This window comes from Sander vitreus, chromosome 15 (genome assembly GCF_031162955.1).
Source record: "Sander vitreus isolate 19-12246 chromosome 15, sanVit1, whole genome shotgun sequence".
NCBI classification, from domain to species: Eukaryota; Metazoa; Chordata; class Actinopteri; order Perciformes; family Percidae; genus Sander; species Sander vitreus.
The window spans coordinates 5,351,960-5,374,851 of record NC_135869.1 but is presented as its reverse complement, the minus strand read 5'-3'; the positions used below and the strand labels follow the sequence as shown (position 1 = coordinate 5,374,851).

Sequence of the window (22,892 nt, the reverse complement as noted above, 5' to 3'; positions counted from 1 at the left end):
AATTTAAGAAGTATGAGGAGATAGTCAAAATGTCATTGTGAAGTTGATAGTTACAGTACACAAGTACAGAAACTGGTTATGTTGGACCAGTGTAACATTATTCAGTTTGTACAGCAAAGCAGTGTTCTTCTTAAATAGGAAGGCAAAGCCTCCAAATGACCTCAATACAAGAAAAAACAAACTTGGTTTGGCCTTCAGTTAGAGGAGTCTTGATACTTCAGATTCTCACGTGAAAAAAAAGCTGTATGAACAGGAGAAAAAAAACAAAGTAAAAAAAGGTGGGTCCACACTAGAGGGTGACACGGGAATCAACTGTCGCTCCCATCCCGAACCCACGAAAATACTCCCGTCATATCCTGATCACGTGACTGCCCCCCCCCAAAAAAAAAAAAAGAAATACTCCCGAATCCCGTCCCGCTCCCGTTTCGTTCCCTATGTTGTCTAAAGTTATCAGACTCCGTTGGGGACTCTGTCGCGGACACGCGTATTCACACCGCGAGCAGGCTAGCGCGCCACCCGGCGGAAAAGAGACGTTGAAAAAGACACGTTGTCCGTCGCTGTCTGGAGGATAACTAGCCAGTTGATACCGCGTGTGTGCGTTTGGTTAATCGCGGTCAAATCACTGAGGTTGCCTCGGAAATTTAGGCTACACTATACATGCGTTACCTGCAGGCCTAGGCCATTTCATTACGTAATTCCTAACGGAGATCTTCTCATACTCAAAACACACAGTTCTCCGTCCCGCTCCCGTTGATTTCTATGCTCTATTCCATCCCTATCGCGTTACCGACAGTGAAATCGACTCCCGTGGGAATCCCGTGACCCGTGGGAGTCCCGAAAAATTGTCACCCTCTAGTCCACACACTGCAGATCACGAGAAATTATTTTAAATGTTTTACTCTTTCAGCAACAACCAATGAAAGTTGACATCCTGCCCTTATCAAGAATACATAGGAAAAGGATGTGGAGCTTTAACACCTCTCTACAATGATCATCACACATTAAACAGCCAGATATGACAAGATATTTGTTTTAACATCAGCATGTCAGTTTTGGAATGGTAAATGAAACATTGTTACATTTTGAATTGAAATCGCAAAATGCTCACATTGGTAGAGACCCATTTGGAAATGAAAGTATTTTTTTTCATAGCTGTGTCAATCTCCAGGACTGATGGAGAAGATGCAGTCCAACCGCTTCTTAACTAATAATGACACTTGATTTTGAGGTGGCACCTGGGTGGTCCAATCAGATTTCAGGGCAGGAACTTGTCTGGCCACCCTTTAGACACACCCCTGGCCCAGTCACAAACTGAAAAGTATTTAAGGTCAGGGCACTTCTGAACACTCCACATAAAGCAGAGGATCAGACACAGCTGAAAAACAGGTGAGTCATTTATAAATTATACAGAAATAAATGCAGGCTAAATTTGTCATGGCATTTATCAACACTCCTAAAAATGTGCTTAGTAAAGATTGTATTAAAATGAAAAGGTCAGGACGTTTTACAATGAGATTCTCGCACCCGTTTGGTCAAATTCCATTTATATAAGAACACATATTTTCAGTTATCCCATCTGCACGTTAGCTGTTTGTGGGCAAAGCTTAACCAGGGAGCTCTATTGTGTGTGTCTATGAAAAGGTGATTTTAGCTTATGTTGTGTTCAAATGTCCCTTTAATTAATGGTGTGACTTACAGGGCAACCATGTTGTCAAAACGTAGGCCAACTGGTCTTGGCCCAAAACTTCCTTTAAACTTACATGTAAATTCTCACATGCTGGAAGAGAAAAAAATATCCTTTGTAGCTGTTTCTGTGTGTCCCTCTTCAGTCCAGTCCACATTTTCACATACTGTACTTATATATGTTCTAGTACAAGAGGAAGTCAACACACACACACACACACACACACACACACACACACACACACACACACACCCACCAAGTGCAAAAAACTAGAGCAACTGGGACTAAGGTACACACACACACACACACACACACACACACACACACACACACACACACACACACACACACGCACGGAAGAAACTCTCAACTGGAATGAACCTGTTGATCCCCGTGCCCGGTATACACGTGCGCGTTGTAGCACGCGCATGAACTCTAAAAAAATAAATAAAAAATAAGGGCACGTACCAGCACATGTCCGAAAATAAAATGAGTAAAGGTAGCCTTCCCATGCGAAAATATTGTTCATGCTAGGTTTGTGTGCTCAAGTCATTCACAGTAAAATGTATTAACTAATAACTCACATACATGAGATGAGTTATATGTAAAACCCCAGATTCTATGGCTTATTTGCAATGTCAAAGAAATAACTACAAAATTACATATCAAAAGTTACAAACAAAAGGTAGACTATATGATTCCCATCACATGCTATATTGTTACCACAGTTAATATAGGCTACTGTATATCACAGTGGTTTATGTATTTATGTGTTTAGAGTGCTACAAAGCACGTGTATACCGGGCGCGAGGATGAACAGGTTTATTCCAGTTGAGTGAGTGTGTGTGTGTGTGTGTGTGTGTGTGTGTGTGTGTGTGTGTGTGTGTGTGTGTGTGTGTGTGTGTGTGTGTTTGTTTGTGTGCGTCACAGTCTACAGTTTACAGTCTGTTCTCACTATGGGACGCCCTGCGCGTTCATGGGAATTGCGCAGCCGCGTTTGAATACCGGCTCGAGCCAGTAAAGACCTGCCAAAACAGACAGGAAATGAGTCACTGCAGACAAAAGATGCGGCTGCTGTAGTGCGATAGATAAAGCAATTTCGGCTTTACTATTTGACTATTTTATTTAGCCTAGCAGGAGGAGTAGGCTAGCTTACATATTAGGCTACCATTTTTAAAAGAAAGAATATCTACGTAAAGTATTGCTTGGCAATATAACGTCACATCATAGAGAGACAATGACATGACGAGGAGATAAAAAAAAAAAAAAACCTGGCTTTGTTACACGAGAAGGCTGCTTTTCCAACCTCTCTAGTCAACTGCCGGTAAGTAATTACGTCAACCTGGCAACTCGAGCTGTGTGATGCTGCCGAGCCTCCGCTCAGCTCCGCTCACCGTGGAGCACCGCGGCAGCAGCCAAAGCTGTTCCTCTTTATTAGAAACGGCACTCCGGATGAAGAGATGAAAACCACGCTATGTCGTTTTTTTGGTGTCTGAGAATAACGAGCGGTGACACATCAGTCAACCAATTGGAGGCTATTACCGCCAGACAGACACGTAGACAATTTCACCTGAAAACAACCAAATGGGCTATGTAAATGTAGCTACTTTTCATGTGTTCATCCAGCCGTGTGTGAAGCTGCAAAGTTAGCCTACTCTTTTTTTGCTTCATGTGTAGGCCTTTTTTTGTGACAGGACAGCTTAGACATGAAAGGGAAGAGAGAGGACGATTGACATGCAGCAAAGGGACGCCGGTGGGATCGAACCTGCGGCCGCTGCGTCGAGGACTGCGCCTCTGTAGGCCTATATGGGCGCGTGCTCTAGCCGGCTAACCAGACGCCCGAGCAGCAGCCTACTTGCTGCCTGCGTGTTCCCCATCATGACATCATCATTCCTTCACTGCACTGCGGTCTAAAATGTTCTTAAAACAAGTCATTTGCTGAGAACATGTATTCAAACACAGACAATCGCAAAGGAAGTGCGTTCAAAATATTCCTTTGTTCGTTTGTAATTCTCAGCTGTACAGTGACTCATTTGATGCCAAGAAAAGTCACTGAACTACAGAGATAAGATCATGTAAGACCATAGGCGGAGTTTGACATTCGAGCCTGGGGGGGCAGTGGCGTAATGAGCCACTGCCCCCCCGGGCCCCTAAACAGGATTATCAAGGCGGGGCCCCCCTACTACAGCACGTGATGACGGCGCAATGTCCACGAGTAGGCTACCATCAATAGGACAGGATAGGATCATAGAGACACAGCATATAAGAGATGAGATGACTGACTAAATCAGGAGTAGGCTACGTGCACCACAACAACAAAAAACACTGGTGAATGCGCACCATAACACATGAAAATAACACACAAGGGCGGTCCCTCCAGGATTTCGTGGCCTTTTTTTTTAGATTGTTGAGGCCCAAATGCCTGATTTTGCAAATAAAAGTTGCGATGTCTTTTGTATGTTTGTTGCAATGAAGTTGCAGAAGACAGTGAAAGTTGCAAAAAAAGTTTTTTGTATAGTTCTTTAAAAAAAAAAAAAAAAAAGGAAACTTGTTTTGGGGAGAATAATAATTATTACTATTAATTAATTACTCTAGGCTGAGATTTCCTAGGAACCTTACCAAAAAGGCTCAGGATGCTGCAAATGTTGGTACAATATGAAAACGGCTGGTGGATTTAAGACAAAAAGTAATAATTTATTGAATGAATCAAATAAAAAAAAAAAAGAGTGTAGCTGTCCTCAATTTAGGCCATCCTGTACGTCTCATCTCCGGTTTTTCCTGCATCCACCGTGTGTGATTTTTGTGTGTGTGTGTGTGTGTGTGTGTGTGTGTCAGTCGCGGGGGGGGGGAACTCAGCAGCCCCGCCCACTGCAGAGATCAGACAGGATGTAAACAGCAGCCGCTTTCAGTGACTTTAGAGTGAAAAAACATTACAGCGTACATTGATGTTAAAATGTTTACAGGTAGGACGGACAGGCAGGACGGTCTGAAATGTTCTGCACGGTCTTTCGCTGTACGTTTTGTTGGTAAATGTGAGATTCACACACGTGAAGAGAACGGTCTCTGAAACAAGGAAATGAATTTGACCTGTTCTCACTCCCGCTTGGTCAGTGGCCAAATGCGATAGGGGGCCCCGGCTGTCAATCAATATCTTCCAGTCACGCGGGCCCCTGATTGGTCCGGGCACGTAAGCACCGCTTACCCTGCTTACCCATAGTTATGCGTCTGGGGGGCAAAAAATAAAATAAAGAACTCATTGTAGCAGCTGAGACCTGGCCTACCACTTGGGGAACACAGCACGACCACATATGGACAAAACAAACATGCTGAATAAACATGTTTATTAAACACCACTGTTTCTGATGATGTGACACTACCGTGGAAAATATGCCTAGCTGTGAAAACCAGTATCAACATTGGCAGCGGTCGATTCTGACTGCGGACCTTTGTTGTGTTTCCCCTTTTCCTGTCATTCTTCAAAAGGAAGAGGGGCTAAGCCACGCCCACTCCTTCCTACGTGACCTTTCCATATACTGTATAAAAAAGCTATATAAACATTTAAATCTTCTAAATCTATTTTAAATAATGTAATTGTAATTGTGGTATAGGCCTATATGGTGCATATTTAAAAAGAAAAGAATGTAATCATAAAAGCTGGTATTAGTGCTATTCTTGTCAGAATCAGCTTCATTGGACAAGTATGTGTACACATACAAGGAAATTGGCAGAAAGATAGACTTTTAGGGCCCTCAGCCAGTGGCCATTAGCGCTAATCCATTTTAGGATGACACGGTGACAAGGGTCATTCATTTTACAACGCAGGGTTTCACAATGAAACGTAAGTAGTAGCCCCTTCAAGAACATACATACAAATATTTAAACTAGAATAGAATCAAATGAAATAAAACAATACATACATGTTACTTAATATGTCATATACATTATATACATAGAGAGGCTTTAGAAAGTCTAGCCGTCATGGGAGACTTGGGATAATCCCAGGTCATTTCAGAGAGGGAGAGCGTTCCTATTGGCTGCTCTGCGCATGCATTGCCCGTGTGACAAAGAGGGGAGAGGGAGAACTCCTCACTCTACTTCAAATCCTGGCATTTTTTTTGCTTTCTACCCACTGCAGCTTTAATGCTTCTTTTTTTTTGCCCCTTCCTTACACAGGATGACGTAAACATATCGTATCGCTATCAAAAAGTTCAACAGTATTTTATAGCCATACGCCTATACCTTTTGTTTGGGGGATATAACATAATCGTTTCATAATGGAAGAGATAGCCAGAGGTACCTATCCGGTTTTAGATAAGAGTTTGAGGCGTTGTGTGTTTGTGTGTGAGTTATCAGCTCACATTGTTGTTCTTCCTGGTCCCAGCTGGTGACGGTCTCTCAGCCCTTAAAGCTAAGTTCCCACTACAAGACTTTCAAAGTCGCCAGTTCGCTGTACTGTTCAGGATAAATTATGCGCCATTATGGTCTGTTCTGAAATCCGGGAGCAGACGCGTTATTGTGAGTCCCACTTGGTTTCTTGCAGGGCGAGCGGTTGGAGCAGAGGAGAGTTAGATATCAAGTGAATATACAGCACATGGATGTATAATAAGAACGGTACAGCAGAGTTTGCAGTTTTGTGCACTGTAAGCTGTAGCAGGAAAAGTTAACACCCGTTCTCCTCGTGTTTGTCACGTCCAATGTAACACACCAGAAAAACTAAATCAAACGCATACTCGTCTACTTGAAATGGGAAAGGAGTCCATCTACCATTAGTAGATTTTCCTCTTCAAAAACTCGCATTCATGCACACATTTTTGGTGGGAAAAGGGTATAAGAAACAAGACTGACTTCTGATTCTTATCCATAGGCCTAAAATAGAGTGACACCATTATATAGCCAGTTACACTGCCACCTGGTGGAGATCCCAATACACTACAGACAGGGAAACTGGCCATTACTATAACAGAGACAGTTTAGAACCGAGACGCCCCAACTCAGAGTAGTTTCCTGTATCTGTGTATCGTGGGCTCCGCCACGGCCACACCTCTTTAGGAGACTAGCAGCAGGTCCTGAGTGTGTTGATTCCAAGGGGAGAAGTGAACGTGAACACAGATTATGAGCGATTCTTTCGCCCCGTAGTCACCAAAGTAAATATTGGAGCCATTTCTCACAAGCCACATCATGACCATCAACATGGCATTTTTCAGACGGACACATCAGGAGAAAAATGAACTTTGTTTGAGACCTGTTTCTGTCTCAGGACCAAACTCTCGCCAGATCTGGCAACAGAGAAGCTAACGTCCGTGAACGCCCTAGCAAAACTAATCTCCGTGATGCTAAATATGTCTTTTAGCTGTGTAAATATCTAACATTTGCAAAAGAACATATTAATAAATTATACAAATATAACTTTTCATCCATCCACACGACGTTCACTACACGTTCAAACGAGGCCACGCCCCTTTAGGAGACAGGAAGTGTGGGTGACTTTATTGTCAATTCTGCAATACGTGCCAGACATGCAGATCAATTGAAAATACGTTTCCCTCCGACCCACAGTGCAATAAGGACACGTACAACAAGTATAATATAAAAGATAAGAAATATATACAAATAAAGATTGAAAAAGGAGAATATATAAAATAAAAAATAAAGAAGTCATATGTACAATTAAGATTAAGAAAGATAAGTAATATATACAAATAAAAAAGATAAGTACAATACAGTAATAAATTCTAAATAGTGCAAATGTAAGACAAAATCAAACAGTACAGAAAACTAAAGATACTGAAATGTGCAATATAAAAGGAAGAGTTTTTTTTCACACTGCTGTAATGTTTCACACTACCTGACTGACCGATGACAGGGGCTCACACTGCCAGAGTCTTTCAACTGGTCTATAGTGTCAAAATCTTAGCTTGTGTCGGTCTGCAGCTAATAGTTATTTTCATTATAGGTTATATTATAGGCTCTGGGGAAAGTTCCGCTGCAGTCGTGGCTTCCGTTTAGTTTTTGTAATTATATAATTTTCACAAAACTGATTGGATGGAAACATGCTGTTATTAGAGTAGCATTGGGTTAGGGTTCAGTGCACAGTGAGTGAGTGACCACACGTCAAGAGCAGATTGGTGTTGGCGATTGGAGCACTAAAGTTGTCAGGTGGTTGTCAGTAAACAAAGTCCCCTGTGAGTCTCCACACAAGGTCTGGAAGCTGAAGCAGGAACAGTAAACACTGTCTAGCAAACTATTTGAAGATACATTGAACCTCCTTTGCCAGCGATCGCATCATTGAGATGAGCAGCCATTGAACAAAATGGATTTAGGTCAAGTTGCAAAGCCGGACACAACGGCACTGTGTGGCATAAACTGAACAGAATAAAAGACAATTAAGTCTTTAATGACGATGATAAAAACATGGTCGTGACAGTCCTAGTTTCATTCTCATTTCCAGCAGAAGGCAGCCGTTTCCACTAGGGGTGTAAATCACACGTTTTATCACGATCGAGTATTATACTGATTCTTTGGACGACGACACAATATTTACTGATATCACAAAGTCTGCCACGATACAATTTTGATTTGATTCAATTCAGGGGCCTGCGATCGATACGAGACGATACATAAGCCCAATTTAATAGGGATGTCCTGATCCCGATCACAGTATCGGAACAGAGCCGATTTTGGCATTTTTTTTAACTGATCGGGGATCGGTATTTACCCCATTTACTTTACTCCAATCATTTACATCAGCGTTTAGTGATCGCCGCCTTTAATCACACACGCCCTGCACCATCCAGACTGCCTGGATGCCGGCACTGTTTACTTTTTGGTTGGGGGGTTTGCTGTTTTGGTGTTGAGAGGAAAGACTCACTTGCTGCAGTAAGTAAAATGTATAAAGCTTAAGACAGAAAAGCTGATCGGGACATCTCTACCATTCAACACAATCAGTTACATTTATATATATATATTTATTAAAAGCAACTCAAATATGACTTGACCATGTCATTACTGAGCTCTTCCAGACATGTCAATTAAAAACAAACTACTTTTTGATAAAAAGAATAGATATAAAGTGGGAATTTCAAAATAAAGGAGCAACCTTAAAATGACGACATGAATCGATATTTTCACTTTGTATTAATATATTGGATTGTTGAGGATTAAACCAATGTTTCGATCTACATTCTTCAACAAATTCAACTTCAAGTAGGACCTCACCTCATGTCAACTCTGTGTCTTCCTCCAGGTGGCCTGCTGTAGCCATGACGATGCCCCATTCCCAGCGTTGTTTGGGTCCAAAAGTTTACCCAGAGGTGCCCGATGGCGGCTGGGGCTGGGCTGTGGCCATGGCCTTCTTCTTCGTGGAGGTCTGCACCTATGGGACCCTCAAGAGCCTGGGGGTCTTCCTCCAGGATCTGATGGAAGAGTTTGGGGAGAGCAACAGCCGAGTGTCCTGGGTTATTTCCATCTGTGTCTTCATCTTTACCTTCACTGGTAAGTCACTTAAGCTTTACTCATGTGCGTTTCCTTGTTTTGTACGGCTTTTTACAAAGTGCCAGACGTGCATGACAATGACTTCATACGGAGAATGTGAAGGACCATTTATGCATCTGTGTTAAATCGACGCCGTGGCCACGTAAGCATGTACGTGGAGATACGGACCCTACGCCGTAGCCTGACGTGCACCTCTTAAAAAATGTAACAACACGCATTCTTAAAAGTATCAGTGTTTACATTAAGAACTAACCCCAAAGCAGTTACATTAATGTACTTTTTTTTATTTAAAATGAACACACAATAAAGAATAAAAAAGAGCCAAAAATGTAGCCTCTCTCTGGAGCGTTATTTATCCCCCTTACCGACAAGCTAATTTAATTCAAAGTAGTTTTTAGTCGTGCAACAGAAAACTCTGATTGGACAGATAGTCTAGCTAGCTGTCTGGATTTACCCTGCAGAGATCTGAGGAGCAGTTAACCATAGTCCTCAGAAATCGCACACAAAGAAACAAAAAAAGGGAAGGTAACGGGACATCCAAAAAGAGTGACATCCAGCGGAATTTCCAATCCAGGAAGTGGAATGTCGTGGATATAGACTAACCTTTGTAACCTGAGTTCTTTGAGTAACCAGGTTTATTTTGTGCACATAAACATAGTGAGGTCTACAGTAGTTCCAGCTAAGACTGGACTAATAATCCTTAACTTAATTAGGAATAAAGTGTTTTACTAACTGTACACCATCCATATGCATGTACAGTCTGCAGCCAGTCTGCACAGTAATAACACTAATCATTCTGTCCTGAAAGGACTGTTATGACTGATGACTGTTGCGTCTCTCACCCCCACCCCAGCCCCCCTGTCCACGATGCTGAGCAACCGCTTCGGCTGCCGGCGCGTGGTGATGATGGGAGGCTTCCTCATCAGCCTGGGAACCATCAGCTCCGCCTTCACCAACTCCATCAACGAGATGTACATCACCATCGGTGTTGTCTCAGGTACTTACCACAGTCAGACCACCTTAAGCTCATCTACTTCACATCTATCCATCTATCTGTCTGTCTGTCTGTCTGTGTATCATTGTGACAGGAGAATGACTGTATTGCTGTTGCACATGTGTTTGTCTTGTTCAACAGCCTGTAGTGAATGAACTGAAGGGACTCCAGTGTCAACAACAAAATCTGAATCAATCTGTTTCTTCCAGAACTGTCCAATGACTGAGAGGTGATCAGCCTCTTCTAAACACCATGCAGTGGGGTCTACTCCGCTGTCTTTATTCTCTAAGGCGTAAAAAGCCCAGAGCAGAGCAGGAAAAACTGGTGCATTCAAATAGTCCCCCAAAAAAACACACAAAACTTCCATTTCAGATGAGGATTGACGGCGTATCTGTCTGTCTGTCTGTCTGTATGTCTGTCTATCAATCTTTGTCTGTCTTCTTGTATGTCTGTCTGTCTGTCTATCCATCCATCCACCTGTGTCTGTATGTTTGTCTTTTTCAATAACAATGTTGCCAAAGCATCAACCTATAATTTGCCTGAATATTCAGAGACAACACAATAAACATATACAATATGAACATTAACACAATATTAGGATGGATTCATATTAAGAACAGTATATACATCTATTTGTATAGGGAACAAAAAACTAAAGTTATTAAGCAATATCAAACACACCACAAAATAAACTCTTTATGTAAATTAAATTGTCTGTCTGTCTGTCTGTCTGTCTGTCTGTCTGTCTGTCTCTGTGTATCATTGTGACAGGAGAATGACTGTATTGCTGTTGCACATGTGTTTGTCTTGTTCAACAGCCTGTAGTGAATGAACTGAAGGGACTCCAGTGTCAACAACAAAATCTGAATCAATCTGTTTCTTCCAGAACTGTCCAATGACTGAGAGGTGATCAGCCTCTTCTAAACACCATGCAGTGGGGTCTACTCCGCTGTCTTTATTCTCTAAGGCGTGAAAAGCCCAGAGCAGAGCAGGAAAAACTGGTGCATTCAAATAGTCCCCCAAAAAAACACACAAAACTTCCATTTCAGATGAGGATTGACGAAACTGGAAATGACTGGGGAGGAAGGAATAAATGGACTGAATGAAAGTAATAGATGATGGATGAGGCTGATGATGAAATGAGTTTTAGTTACAGTAGCTCTCCTACTGTGATTATCATGTGTGCCTCTAACATGGACCACGGCTAACTGGAGAACCCCCTTCCCCTCTCTCTTATTTTGTCTATACAGGCCTTTTGTCTTTCAGCATCAACTGTAGCAAAGCTGAGTCATCTCACGCAGCCTGCCACCTCTGACACAGGAGGGACCTGACACCTTGACCTTTGACCCAGACCACTGGCCACTGCAGTGTTCCTACCCTTTGGGCCAGTGGCTGTCATGTCCCCTCTTTCTCTCCTTTGTTAACAGGCCTCGGCTACTGCTTCAGCTTCCTTCCCACCGTCACCATCCTCGCCCAGTACTTCTCCAGACGCCGGGCCCTCGTTACCTCTGTCGCTTCCTCGGGGGAATCCTTCGCCGTATTCGCATTTGCTCCAGGTGAGTGTTCAGCTTCAGCGCTGCGGAGGAAGGTCTTTGAACCAGCAAGTTGCGTTTTAAGCTCCTCTTTTTTTCTGCTTGTGGAGAGCTACGTGACACATGAAACTATATTGATGAGGACCGGCGAGTTAAATCGGCCGTCTGAGAGTATACCAGGCAGACACACAGCTGACAGCCTGCAGGTGGAGGCGCTGGAGTCGGGCTCGGACTTGTGTGCTGTGGACTTGTGTCAGTCCCGCAAGCTGAGAGAAAGAGAGAGAGAGAGAGAGAGAGAGAGAGAGAGAGAGAGACAGAGAGAGAGACAGAGACAGAGAGCGAGAGATACCTAACCACAGTAAATACAGACATATAATGATGCCACACCTGGTTGAATGCATCATATACAGGCTTTGGTGTTAGGGTACACATTAACTACTGTAGAGTAGTGGACTACTGTCCACAGCGCCCAATAGTGGTTTAGTGGACTGCTTGACTAGTCATGTAGCATGATGACAACTGAACAACCCCATCTACTGAGGACAACAGTGAGATGTGGTTAAAAACTCCAGAGCAAAGTAGTAAGTGGTCCTTGAGTATGTAGTACAATAATAACCCATGCTGTCCTCTGTCCACAGCTTTCACTATACTGAAGGAACACATTGGCTGGCGCTACTGTCTGGTCATCCTCGGCACCGTACAGGCTTCTGTGATTGGCTGTGGGCTTCTCCTCCGTCCAATCATTATTGAGCCAGAGCCTGCACAGGAGGACAGTGAATCAGACAAAGAGTCCCTCTCTCTGAAGCAGCTGCAGACTGCTTACGAGCTGGAGAACGAGCAAACCAGGACCTCCATCAGTTCAGGGGTCTCCCAGGGTTCAGGGGACTCGGGTGTCACCTCCCTCTCTACCTCAGACGGAGACCTAAGGACTGCAGGAGCTGAAAGCAAGGCTATGAAGGAGTGGGAGGTGCAGGACAAAGAGGGCAGGGAGCCGTTTCTGTCCACACCTCCCACCCCAGGCAAGGAGATGGATGAGGCAGGTCCTCTCCATCCTTCCAGACCCAAACTTCTGGACTTCTCTGTGCTTAAAGACAGGGCCTTTATCTGTTACTCCCTGTTCGGCTTGTTTGCCACACTGGGCTTCTTCGCCCCGCAGCTCTACATCATCGAGCTGAGCAAGAGCCGGGGTGTGGAGCCCAGCATGGCCTCCTACATGCTCTCTGTGATGGCTGTGGCCGAGATCTTCGGCCGCTTGTCTATCGGGCTGGTGTTGAACAGAGTCCAGTGCAGGAAGATCTCGGTGCTGCTGGGCTGTGTGGTTCTGCTGTGCCTGGTGCTGGTGGCCTTCACTCTAGTGTGGGAGTTCTGGGGCCTGGTGGTCTGCTGCGCCCTCTATGGCTACTTCATGGGCACCGTAGGCTCCACTCACATCCCCATGCTGGCGGAGGAGGACGTGGTGGGCATTCAGAAGATGGCTTCATCTGTGGGAGTGTACGTCTTCATCCAGAGCTTTGCTGGGCTGGCAGGGCCACCCCTTGGAGGTAAAATATCTCTGCTACTAGGGCTGCACAATAGATCTTTTTAATCGTCATCAGATATCAACTGATCAGATATAAACACATCGCGAAAGGCTGCGACACATTGAAAAGGCAGAGATTATTTGTGTTAGTTGTAATATCGTTATCTCGGGATATTCAGCGTTATCACAAATCTCATTTCCTCCTCCCTATCTGCTACTTTTACGGTTTGCCTTCTCTCTGATTGCACTCATCCTTGAACCTCTCTGTGGTACCTTCCTAACAGCTGTCTTGATCTTCCAGGTGTGTTGGTGGACGTCACCAAGAACTACGGTGCTGCCTTCTACTCCTGTGCGGCGGGCATGGGCCTCAGCGCCGTTTGCCTGGCTCTGGTCGGCCCCGCCAAGTCTGGCATGTGCCAAAGACAGAGCAGAAACAAAGAGACAGACAGGAGCATAGAGGAAGAGGAGAAAATGTCTCAGGACAGCGGCCAGGCTGACTTTTTGGAGGTGGACTTGGCCCTGGAGTACAGTCCGGTCAGACAGGCTGTGGATCAGGACAACGCCTCTGTAATATGAAACTGACTACAGCATGTAGTACCGATTTTTTTCTCTGCAGAGCAAGCCCAGTTTTACCAGTGTGTCCTGCTGCTTTCATGTTCTGTAATCCTCTCAGAAAGATGCTTGAGATCCTGAAAGCCTGGTCTTGACCAGGTACCATCCCCTCTCCGACTAACACACACAGGGAAGCCAAAAAACATCTTCTCTGACAAAGCTACCAGTTAGCCATTTTTTTCTTAGAGAACCACTCCACGTTAAGTTTGATTATTTTTTTTACCAGTGGTTTAGTTTATGACAATATCACTGCTGCTGGGTGCCGAGGTGCTTAATCCCAACGGTTTCTTCAAAAGGTAGACTATCAAATGTATGCTGTAGAAGACAATCCACACCGTTCAAGGTGGCCGCAGATTCTATCTTCTTTAAAAGAAATACCGACTTCTGCCAACTACGAACAAATGACCACAACAGTACTTGGCAAATAGCCAATTAAATTGCAGCGGGGCAACAGGCAATCAGTCTCACTTGGCATTAGATCTGTGCTGATCCACTTTCATTGCCAAAGGCTTTGTGTGTGTGTGTGTGTGTGTGTGTCTAATTCTGTTTTCCTGCACTCTGGGCACATGACACTGTGAGCGTGGGGCTATCCCCAAATAGTGGTTTCTAGAGCCAAACACTTTTAACACCATTTTTAAACTTATGTACATACCAGCAGCAACCACAGATGTTTTATGTCATGCATTAATTCACAATTATATTTCTAAATTCTCAGTACAACTTCAACCACACTTTTTTTCTGCTGCCACTTGACCCAAATGACCAGTTGCCTCGAAGTATGTGTGTATGCAAAGGTGTGAAGGACAGATTTAACAGGAGAGAAACTACCCCCCCCCCCCCTCCCTGCAGCCTCAGATCGTCTCCACACCCACAACACAACACAACTTGAAGTTTACTTCACAAACCTTTCCTTGATCACTGTATAACCTTTATTTAAACTGATAATGAAAATATGATGCAACTTTTTTTAATATAACCTTTTCAGTTTTTTTTATTGAACTGAGTGCCAGGCGGGCCCCTGTCTGTTAAGTTCTGTACTGCTTTCATTATGTATTTTTTTTTTAAATAAAATCACCAAACTCAAATATGTTTTTTTGTGTCTGGTGTTGTGTTTAAAGAGCTGATCCAAACGCAGCTCTGTGTCACGGCAGTGTGTGCAGATGAACGGTGTGTTGCTTCCACACACCAATTTACCTTGAATACATTTGACTAATACTTAGCTGACACACTGTCAAAATGATTTGTACCCAATGTATTTACAGTAGCATTTCTGACAAAACACACTTAAAGGGATACTTTGCCGGCGTTAGCCAGGACCAGTCAGGATCACTTTACTGGCTGTGTATCAATTTGTTTTTGCGAGTAACCACCTCGGGTACTCTAGCTATATAATTCAATGTGAGTACAGGAATGTTGAAATGACATAAAATGCCCGTCCCTAGTAGCCGTGATAAATTAGCCTGAAGCTAATGCTCACCTGTTCAGGAGGAAATTAGCCAACTCGGCGTCCTTTTGGGCTCTAAGCTGTCTCCATCTTTCAAATACATCTCCAATATTTACCCGGGGTTTGTTACGTCTCTGGTCACACGCAACTGCAACTGTTTGCTGCTTTCATGGCTGTACTAACGTGACAGCTGCAGCGTGCTGGGTTTACGTTTTTACAGGTATATCTGGCAACCCGGCCTGGCTGTCAAACTGGGCAGTTGATAACAACACACAGGCCAAAACACAAACAGAAGTTCCGTTATGGAACGGGAATTTCAAAAGGAGAAAATACTGGCATTAGCATTGTTGTCAGAAAAAATTGTATATCAACTTAGCATGTTTCCTTAATATCTGATGACACATTGGGGTCATTTTGGGATTTATTACAGTAAATATATTACATATTGGACCTTTAACATAAAGATTTACGATTACTTAAGACTTAAGCAGTTAGGATAGTTTTCTGCAGTGGTGGAATGTAACTAAGTACATTTACTCCAGTACTGTACTTAAGTCCCAATGTTGAGGTACTTGTACTTAACTTGAGTCTTTTATTTTCATGCCGCTTTCTACTCCTACTCCGCTACATTCCAGAGAGAAATATTGTACTTTTTACTCCACTACATTCATCTGTTACAGCTTTAGTTACTAGTTACTTTACACATTAAGATTTCTGCACACAAAACACATGTAGTTTATAAAATCTGATGTTTTATTATGAATAAAACTAGCCAACAATATAACGGCCTACAAGTCCAGCTGAAATGATTAGACCATTAAACACACAACTGTTTGATTCATTTAATACTAATAACATGTTCCTGATGATACTTAGATACTTTTACTTAAGTAACATTTTCAATGCAGGACTTTTACTTGTAACAGAGTATTTTTACAGTGTGGTATTAATACTTTTACTCAAGTAAAGAATCGGAATACTTCCACCGCTGGTTTGCTGAGTAAATGGAAGCTCTCCCAGCCGTTCATTCAATGCTATTAAAAGTAGTGAAACAGCGTTCTCTGCTGGCTGAACGTGTCTCTCTATCAGCAACAGATATTATGTTCATATATTTACAAGCACATTTGTCTGAATAATGTTCAGTATCTAAAACAATGTTAAAAAAAAGGGATATATTGGCTCAAAGTATGTTGACACCATAATTTGTGAATCCAAAACCATGGGCCTTACCAGAAGTACTGAAGACAGGAGAGTCTACTTACCTTTGGCAATAAAGTGTAATAAAACACATCAAACACATGCGCAAGCTCTTCTAATCCTACTTCAGTAAGTCAAAGTTGACATTATACCTCAATAAGTCATGTTTTAGCATCAGAACATCAGAATTCCCGGAAATATATAACAATGTAAAGCTTCTCTTAGCTGAACTGAACTGAGTAGTAGGCCTATCTCTATGAGAAGCCACCAAGGCTAAAAGTAAATACATAACTTGTACATACATATATACTTCACTTGCACGTACATATATACTACACTTGCACAAACATATATACAGGTGCTGGTCATATAATTAGAATATCATGAAAAAGTTGATTTATTTCAGTAATTTCATTCAAAAAGTGAAACTTGTATAATGTATACATTCATTTCACACAGACGGATATGTTTCAAGTGTTTATTTCTTTTAATTTTGATGATTATAACTGACAACTAATGAAAACCCCAAATTCAGTATCTCAGAAAATTAGAACATTACTTAAGACCAATACAAAAAAAAGGATTTTTAGAAATGTTGGCCAACTGAAAAGTATGAACATGAAAAGTATGAGCATGTACAGCACTCAATACTTAGTTGGGGCTCCTTTTGCCTGAATTACTGCAGCAATGCGGCGTGGCATGGAGTCCATCAGTCTGTGGCACTGCTCAGGTGTTATGAGAGCCCAGGTTGCTCTGATAGTGGCCTTCAGCTCTTCTGCATTGTTGGGTCCGGCGTATCGCATCTTCCTCTTCACAATACCCCATAGATTTTCTATGGGGTTAAGGTCAGGTGAGTTTGCTGGCCAATTAAGAACAGGGATACCATGGGCCTTAAACCAGGTACTGGTAGCTTTGGCACTGTGTGCAGGTGCCAAGTCCTGTTGGAAAATGAAATCTGCATCTCCATAAAGTTGGTCAGCAGCAGGAAGCATGAAGTGCTCTAAAACTTCCTGGTAGACGGCTGCGTTGACCCTGGACCTCAGAAAACACAGTGGACCAACACCAGCAGATGACATGGCACCCCAAACCATCACGGACTGTGGAAACTTTACACTGGACTTCAAGCAACGTGGATTCTGTGCCTCTCCTCTCTTCCTCCAGACTCTGGGACCTTGATTTCCAAAGGAAATGCTAAATGTACTTTCATCAGAGAACATAACTTTGGACCACTCAGCAGCAGTCCAGTCCTTTTTGTCTTTAGTCCAGGCGAGACACTTCTGACGCTGTGTCTTGTTCAAGAGTGGCTTGACATAAGGAATGCGACAGCTGAAACCCATGTCCTGCATACGTCTGTGCGTGGTGGTTCTTGAAGCACTGACTCCAGCTGCAGTCCACTCTTTGTGAATCTCCCCCACATTTTTGAATGGGTTTTGTTTCACAATCCTCTCCAGGGTGCGGTTATCCCTATTGCTTGTACACATTTTTCTACCACATCTTTTCCTTCCCTTCGCCTCTCTATTAATGTGCTTGGACACAGAGCTCTGTGAACAGCCAGCCTCTTTAGCAATGACCTTTTGTGTCTTGCCCTCCTTGTGCAAGGTGTCAATGGTCGTCTTTTGGACAGCTGTCACAGTCAGCAGTCATCCCCATGATTGTGTAGCCTAAAGAACTAGACTGAGGGACCATTTAAAGGCCTTTGCAGGTGTTTTGAGTTAATCAGCTGATTAGAGTGTGGCACCAGGTGTCTTCAATATTGAACCTTGTCACAATATTCAAATTTTCTGAGATACTGAATTTGGGGTTTTCATTAGTTGTCAGTTCTAATCATCAAAAGTAAAAGAAATAAACACTTGAAATATATCAGTCTGTGTGGAATGAATGTATACATTATACAAGTTTCACTTTTTGAATAGAATTACTGAAATAAATCAACCTTTTCATGATATAATTCTAATTATATGACCAGCACCTGTGTGTGTATATATATATACTTCACTTCCAGGCATCAGAAGGTGAGCTGGGTGGCCTCTCTGGCCTCTTTTCAGAGTCCTTTCGCCGAGGCTGGATCCTGTAGTGCCAGCGACATTCAACTGGGTGACACTTTTTCCTCTCCGCTTCGACAGCCGGGGATTTAAGAGCAGGCATCATCGACAGTATGATGATACTGAACATCCAAAACTCACGATTCACTCGGTGGTTTCTGTGACATGAGAAATACTTTAAATGAGTATGTAGTTCCGCTCACAGTTGAGTAGGCAGTCCTTAATGTGGCCCAGGACACACACCCGTACACACTGCTGTAAGAATGTGGCCACATGCGGCCCAGACCACCTCCGAATGTGAGAGCGTTTTCACCTGTACTTAGAGCTGTCCACTTGTGATCTGATCACTCAGGTCAGAGCTTACCACCAGGTGAAAACGGGGTGTCAGATTGGATTTTAATACCAGGGTAAAATGGGGCCTCAGACCACATTCAACCGTGGCAACGGTTGTGTTTGTGGCAGAAAAACATTTTTGACAAGAGGATTGTAAAAGAAGTGGAGATTGCGCGCAGCAGGACAGCATACTTTTGCTGTGTGCTCCGCTTTTCGTCAGATGCTTAGATAAGCCGCGCCTCCAGTGCCCACTTCCTGCCCTGCGAGCAGCATTACTGAATGTACAGTAGATTGATAAGAGTATTTGGATGGCATGATTAATGCCTGTAGTACACTCCATCTGCCCAGAAAACAGCATCATTCCAGAAATGGACACTAAGCAGATTCTGTGTAGTGCAGTCCAATGGATCAGCATAACAATATATCTTGCCCTGTGGCTCTATACACACACACACACAAACTGAAACTATATCATTACCAAATAATCTGCAATTACTTTTTTGATTTATCTTTGATCTATAAAAACAAAAGAGAAAAATGTCCGTTTTTTCCCCATGAGTCAAAGGTGACATCATCAATAATCTTGTTTAAAGTGCTCATATTATGCTTTTGTTTTTTCCCCCTTTCCTTTATTGTGTTATATATCTTTTTGTGCATGTTATAGGTTTACAAAGTGAAAAATCCCAAAGTCCACCCCAAAGGGACTTACCATTTCCAACAGAAAACACTGTTCACAAACTGCTCCAAACAGCTCTGTTGTAGTCCAGACTTTACTTCAGAGACAAACGTGGTCACTTTGTAACTCACGTTATAATGCTCGCCTAGCTGCATGACACTCCCTCATACTCTGCTTCTGACTGGCTAGTAGTCCTTACCTAGCTACTGTTCATGTGCGACTCCCAACAAAGATGGAACAGAAGTGAGATGTCTCACTCTGTAGCTAAAACAGAGAGCTCAACACACAGGGTGAAAAGAGGAGCTGCAGCAATGTGCAGTACAACAGAAAATATGGTGTTTTTTGAAAATTAAACTGTGTAAACCTATTCTGGTACAACCTCTAAATACAATTATCAACCTGAAAATGAGCATAATATGAGCACTTTAAAGTATTAATTATCAAAAGTTTTGCAAAATAGAATGCCGATCGACTCATTGATTTACCCACTAGTCGTTGCAGCTCTCAAGCTAATTAGCTAAGCGAATTAGCATCATATATCCAAAACAGATGTTCAACAAGTTTGTACGAAATAGCCATGTCTTCTTCGAAAAATCCAATAACAGCAGCGACACTGACACACCGATGTTTTTTTTTAACCGTTTGTTTGATTTATTCAGGAGAGTAGAAGGGTAAGACAGCATAAGTTAGACTGTACATTGAAAGCTTGTCTATCTGAAAATAGCAAACTGGGATCTGAATTACTTGATATGAGGACATCAAACTGCTTGTGTGGCATTGTTTAAAAAACACAGTATAAAACCTTTGTTAACATGATTGGACAGTAGAGGCAGATCTTGGAAAAAGGAGGCACTAAACATCAGTATATTTGGCAGACAAATTGCAGAAATATTCCTGACACGATAACACAAACATTTCTATAAGACACTGGCATTAAGAGAATCATCAGTCAGTCAGATCATGATTTAACAATAATACCACATCATGGCTGTGGAGCAGTGCTATTGCATAGTTTGGACTATGTAAAGGTGACACTGGTGTACTCGCACAGGTATTTACAACCAACACATAAGAAAAAAGGCATTTTGTTTTCTCAATTTTCCACCAGGAAAACACATTAGTGACAGTAATGTCAGATTCACATGACATACAGAAGATGCGGTGTACAAAACCCAGTATCACAGAAATGTGAGAAGGCAGAGTCTTAGAAAAATGAAAAATGAGAATCTGGTTCATCGTGGGTGAAACACTGCTTGACTTGGAGCCTTTGGGAAGCAATATCAAACAAGGTCTCTTGGCTAAAACTGGTTCTTTTCCTGTTCCCAGATCAGAACAAAATGATCTCCATGAGATCCCAGGGCGTGATGGCACTTAACACTGGCGCTCTTCTTCCCATGCCCCGTTGGAACTGGTGACAGATCCATGTTGGTGCTGGAAGGCGGACGGTGAATGCACCGACTGCGATTCCAAACAGTCGAGTGTCACACATCCAATGGGACACATACAACGCCAGAGTACTGTCAGCTAGACTACTGTCCAATCTGAGTTTTCTGTTGCAACAACTTTTGAACGTTCCACCAAAACAAGTTCCTTCCCGAGGCTATTTTGCAGAGGTGCCGTTGCTCCGTCCGGCGCTTTGCGCCGCCCAAGATGATTGTGATTGGTTTAAAGAAATGCCGATAAACCAGAACACTATTTTTTATCCCATCCAGGAATGCTGTGTGGACTGGCCAGACCCTCATCAGCAGCGCTGTGGAGGAAGGTCTGGCAATGAGAAACTAAGCAATTTGTAACTTTCCAAAAAAAAAAAAAAAGGACTATTACGTCCATTTGACTTAGTAATTGGTCAGGTGTGTGTGGAGGCGTGAAGGTAACCAGGGCTCCCGGGTCTCTTTTTTCATTCCTACCGCCCCAATTCTATGATTCATGGTTTCAAGACTGTAAAGACATGGAAAAGAGAGAGAGGGTTCTTGGAGAGAGCGGGCAAAGGTTAGTGTGATTGAGTCTGGAGAAGGCTATGGAGAGAGGCTTCTCACCCTGCCTTCCAATGGGGAAGGAACACGTTAGCTTGTGGCCAAACGGCACGTTGTACGAGCTGGTTTGATTAAAGCATACCAAACCCTTTAGGAGTTAAAAAGTAGCAGTGGACGGCCGAAGCCAGCAGAGCCACCACTGGTCTGTCTTTGCAAGACAGTTTGGACTACATTAAAATAAAAACAGTTAAGCCAAGTGCTTTTGGAAGGATGTGGCTCCTTTTTGCAGCAGGCTACAACTCAAACTCTGAAAGCCTGCGAGACTGTGGAGCCGTGATCTTAAATGACATGGGAAATGTGACGTCACAGAGTCTCCATTAAAGAGCTGCGACAGTCCCAACAGCATGTGGGACATCGTCGCTCACCCATCTGCTCACGCTCCTGTGTGACAGTATACTGTCTGTGCTCTTAACAAATCCAAACCATGTTTGTTCAGTTTACAAAGGCCATGTCAGGGTCCGGGCCTGTTTCTGCTATGACTTCATGGCGCGCGTTTGTTTGTGGAACAACAGGCTTTTCTTCTGGCTTGAAGTCATTACATGACAAGGTTCTGGAAGAGGCCGGGGAAAAAAAAACAAAAAAACAAACAAACCGCACAGCGTGAGGAAATCACCGAGCTTTTGACAGAGTCGTCGGTCAACTTCCTTTTTGAGAGTTGGGAACGTACACACAACAAAACTAGCCATGTGACCTCGCAGCTCCATGCTAACACACACTGAGTGACAGTAGGCCAAAGAGCCTCTACACTAAAGACAGCGCATATGAAGCTGCGCCGATGGTATGAAACGGTCCACACTTCCTGTCTCCTAAAGGGGCGTGGCCTCGTTTGAACGTGTAGTGAACGTCGTGTGGATGGATGAAAAGTTATATTTGAATAATTTAGTCATATTTTCTTTTGCCAACGTTAGATATTTACACAGCTAAAAGACATATTTAGCATCACGGAGATTAGTTTTGCTAGGGCGTTCACGGACGTTAGCTTCTCTGTGTTGCCAGATCTCGCGAGAGTTTGGTCCTGAGACAGAAACAGGTCTCAAAGTTCATTGCCATGTTAGTGTCAGAATGTTCTGGAGGATATGTGGCTTGTGAGAAAAATGGCTCCAATATTTACTTTGGTGAATACGGGACTATCTGTGTTCACGTTCACTTCTTCCCTTGGAATCAACACACTCAGGACCTGCTGCTAGTCTCCTAAAGAGGTGTGGCCGTGGCGGAGCCCACGATACACAGATACAAGAAACTACTCTGAGTAGGGGCGTCTCGGGTCTAAACCGTCTCCGATTGGCTACTTGTGAGTCTGGCGGACAGGAAGGACTACACCGATGCAGCTCGGGG

At 43.1% G+C, this 22,892-nt stretch overlaps 1 protein-coding gene across 2 annotated transcripts; it reads left to right on the top strand.

The window, feature by feature from the left end:
- Nucleotides 1-1,321: 1,321 nt before the first annotated feature.
- slc16a6b (solute carrier family 16 member 6b) lies at nucleotides 1,322-14,898 on the top strand. Of its 2 annotated transcripts, none has more exons than XM_078269091.1 (6): nucleotides 1,322-1,386; nucleotides 8,928-9,175; nucleotides 10,029-10,172; nucleotides 11,597-11,725; nucleotides 12,340-13,242; nucleotides 13,522-14,898. In XM_078269091.1, the coding sequence occupies exons 2-6, from the start codon at nucleotides 8,944-8,946 to the stop codon at nucleotides 13,794-13,796; spliced, it is 1,683 nt and encodes a 560-aa protein (XP_078125217.1). In that variant the 5' UTR covers nucleotides 1,322-1,386; nucleotides 8,928-8,943; the 3' UTR covers nucleotides 13,797-14,898. The 2 variants fall into 2 exon arrangements, with proteins under 2 accessions (XP_078125217.1, XP_078125216.1); XM_078269090.1 differs by lacking the exon at nucleotides 1,322-1,386 and adding an exon at nucleotides 2,709-3,008.
- Nucleotides 14,899-22,892: the final 7,994 nt, after the last annotated feature.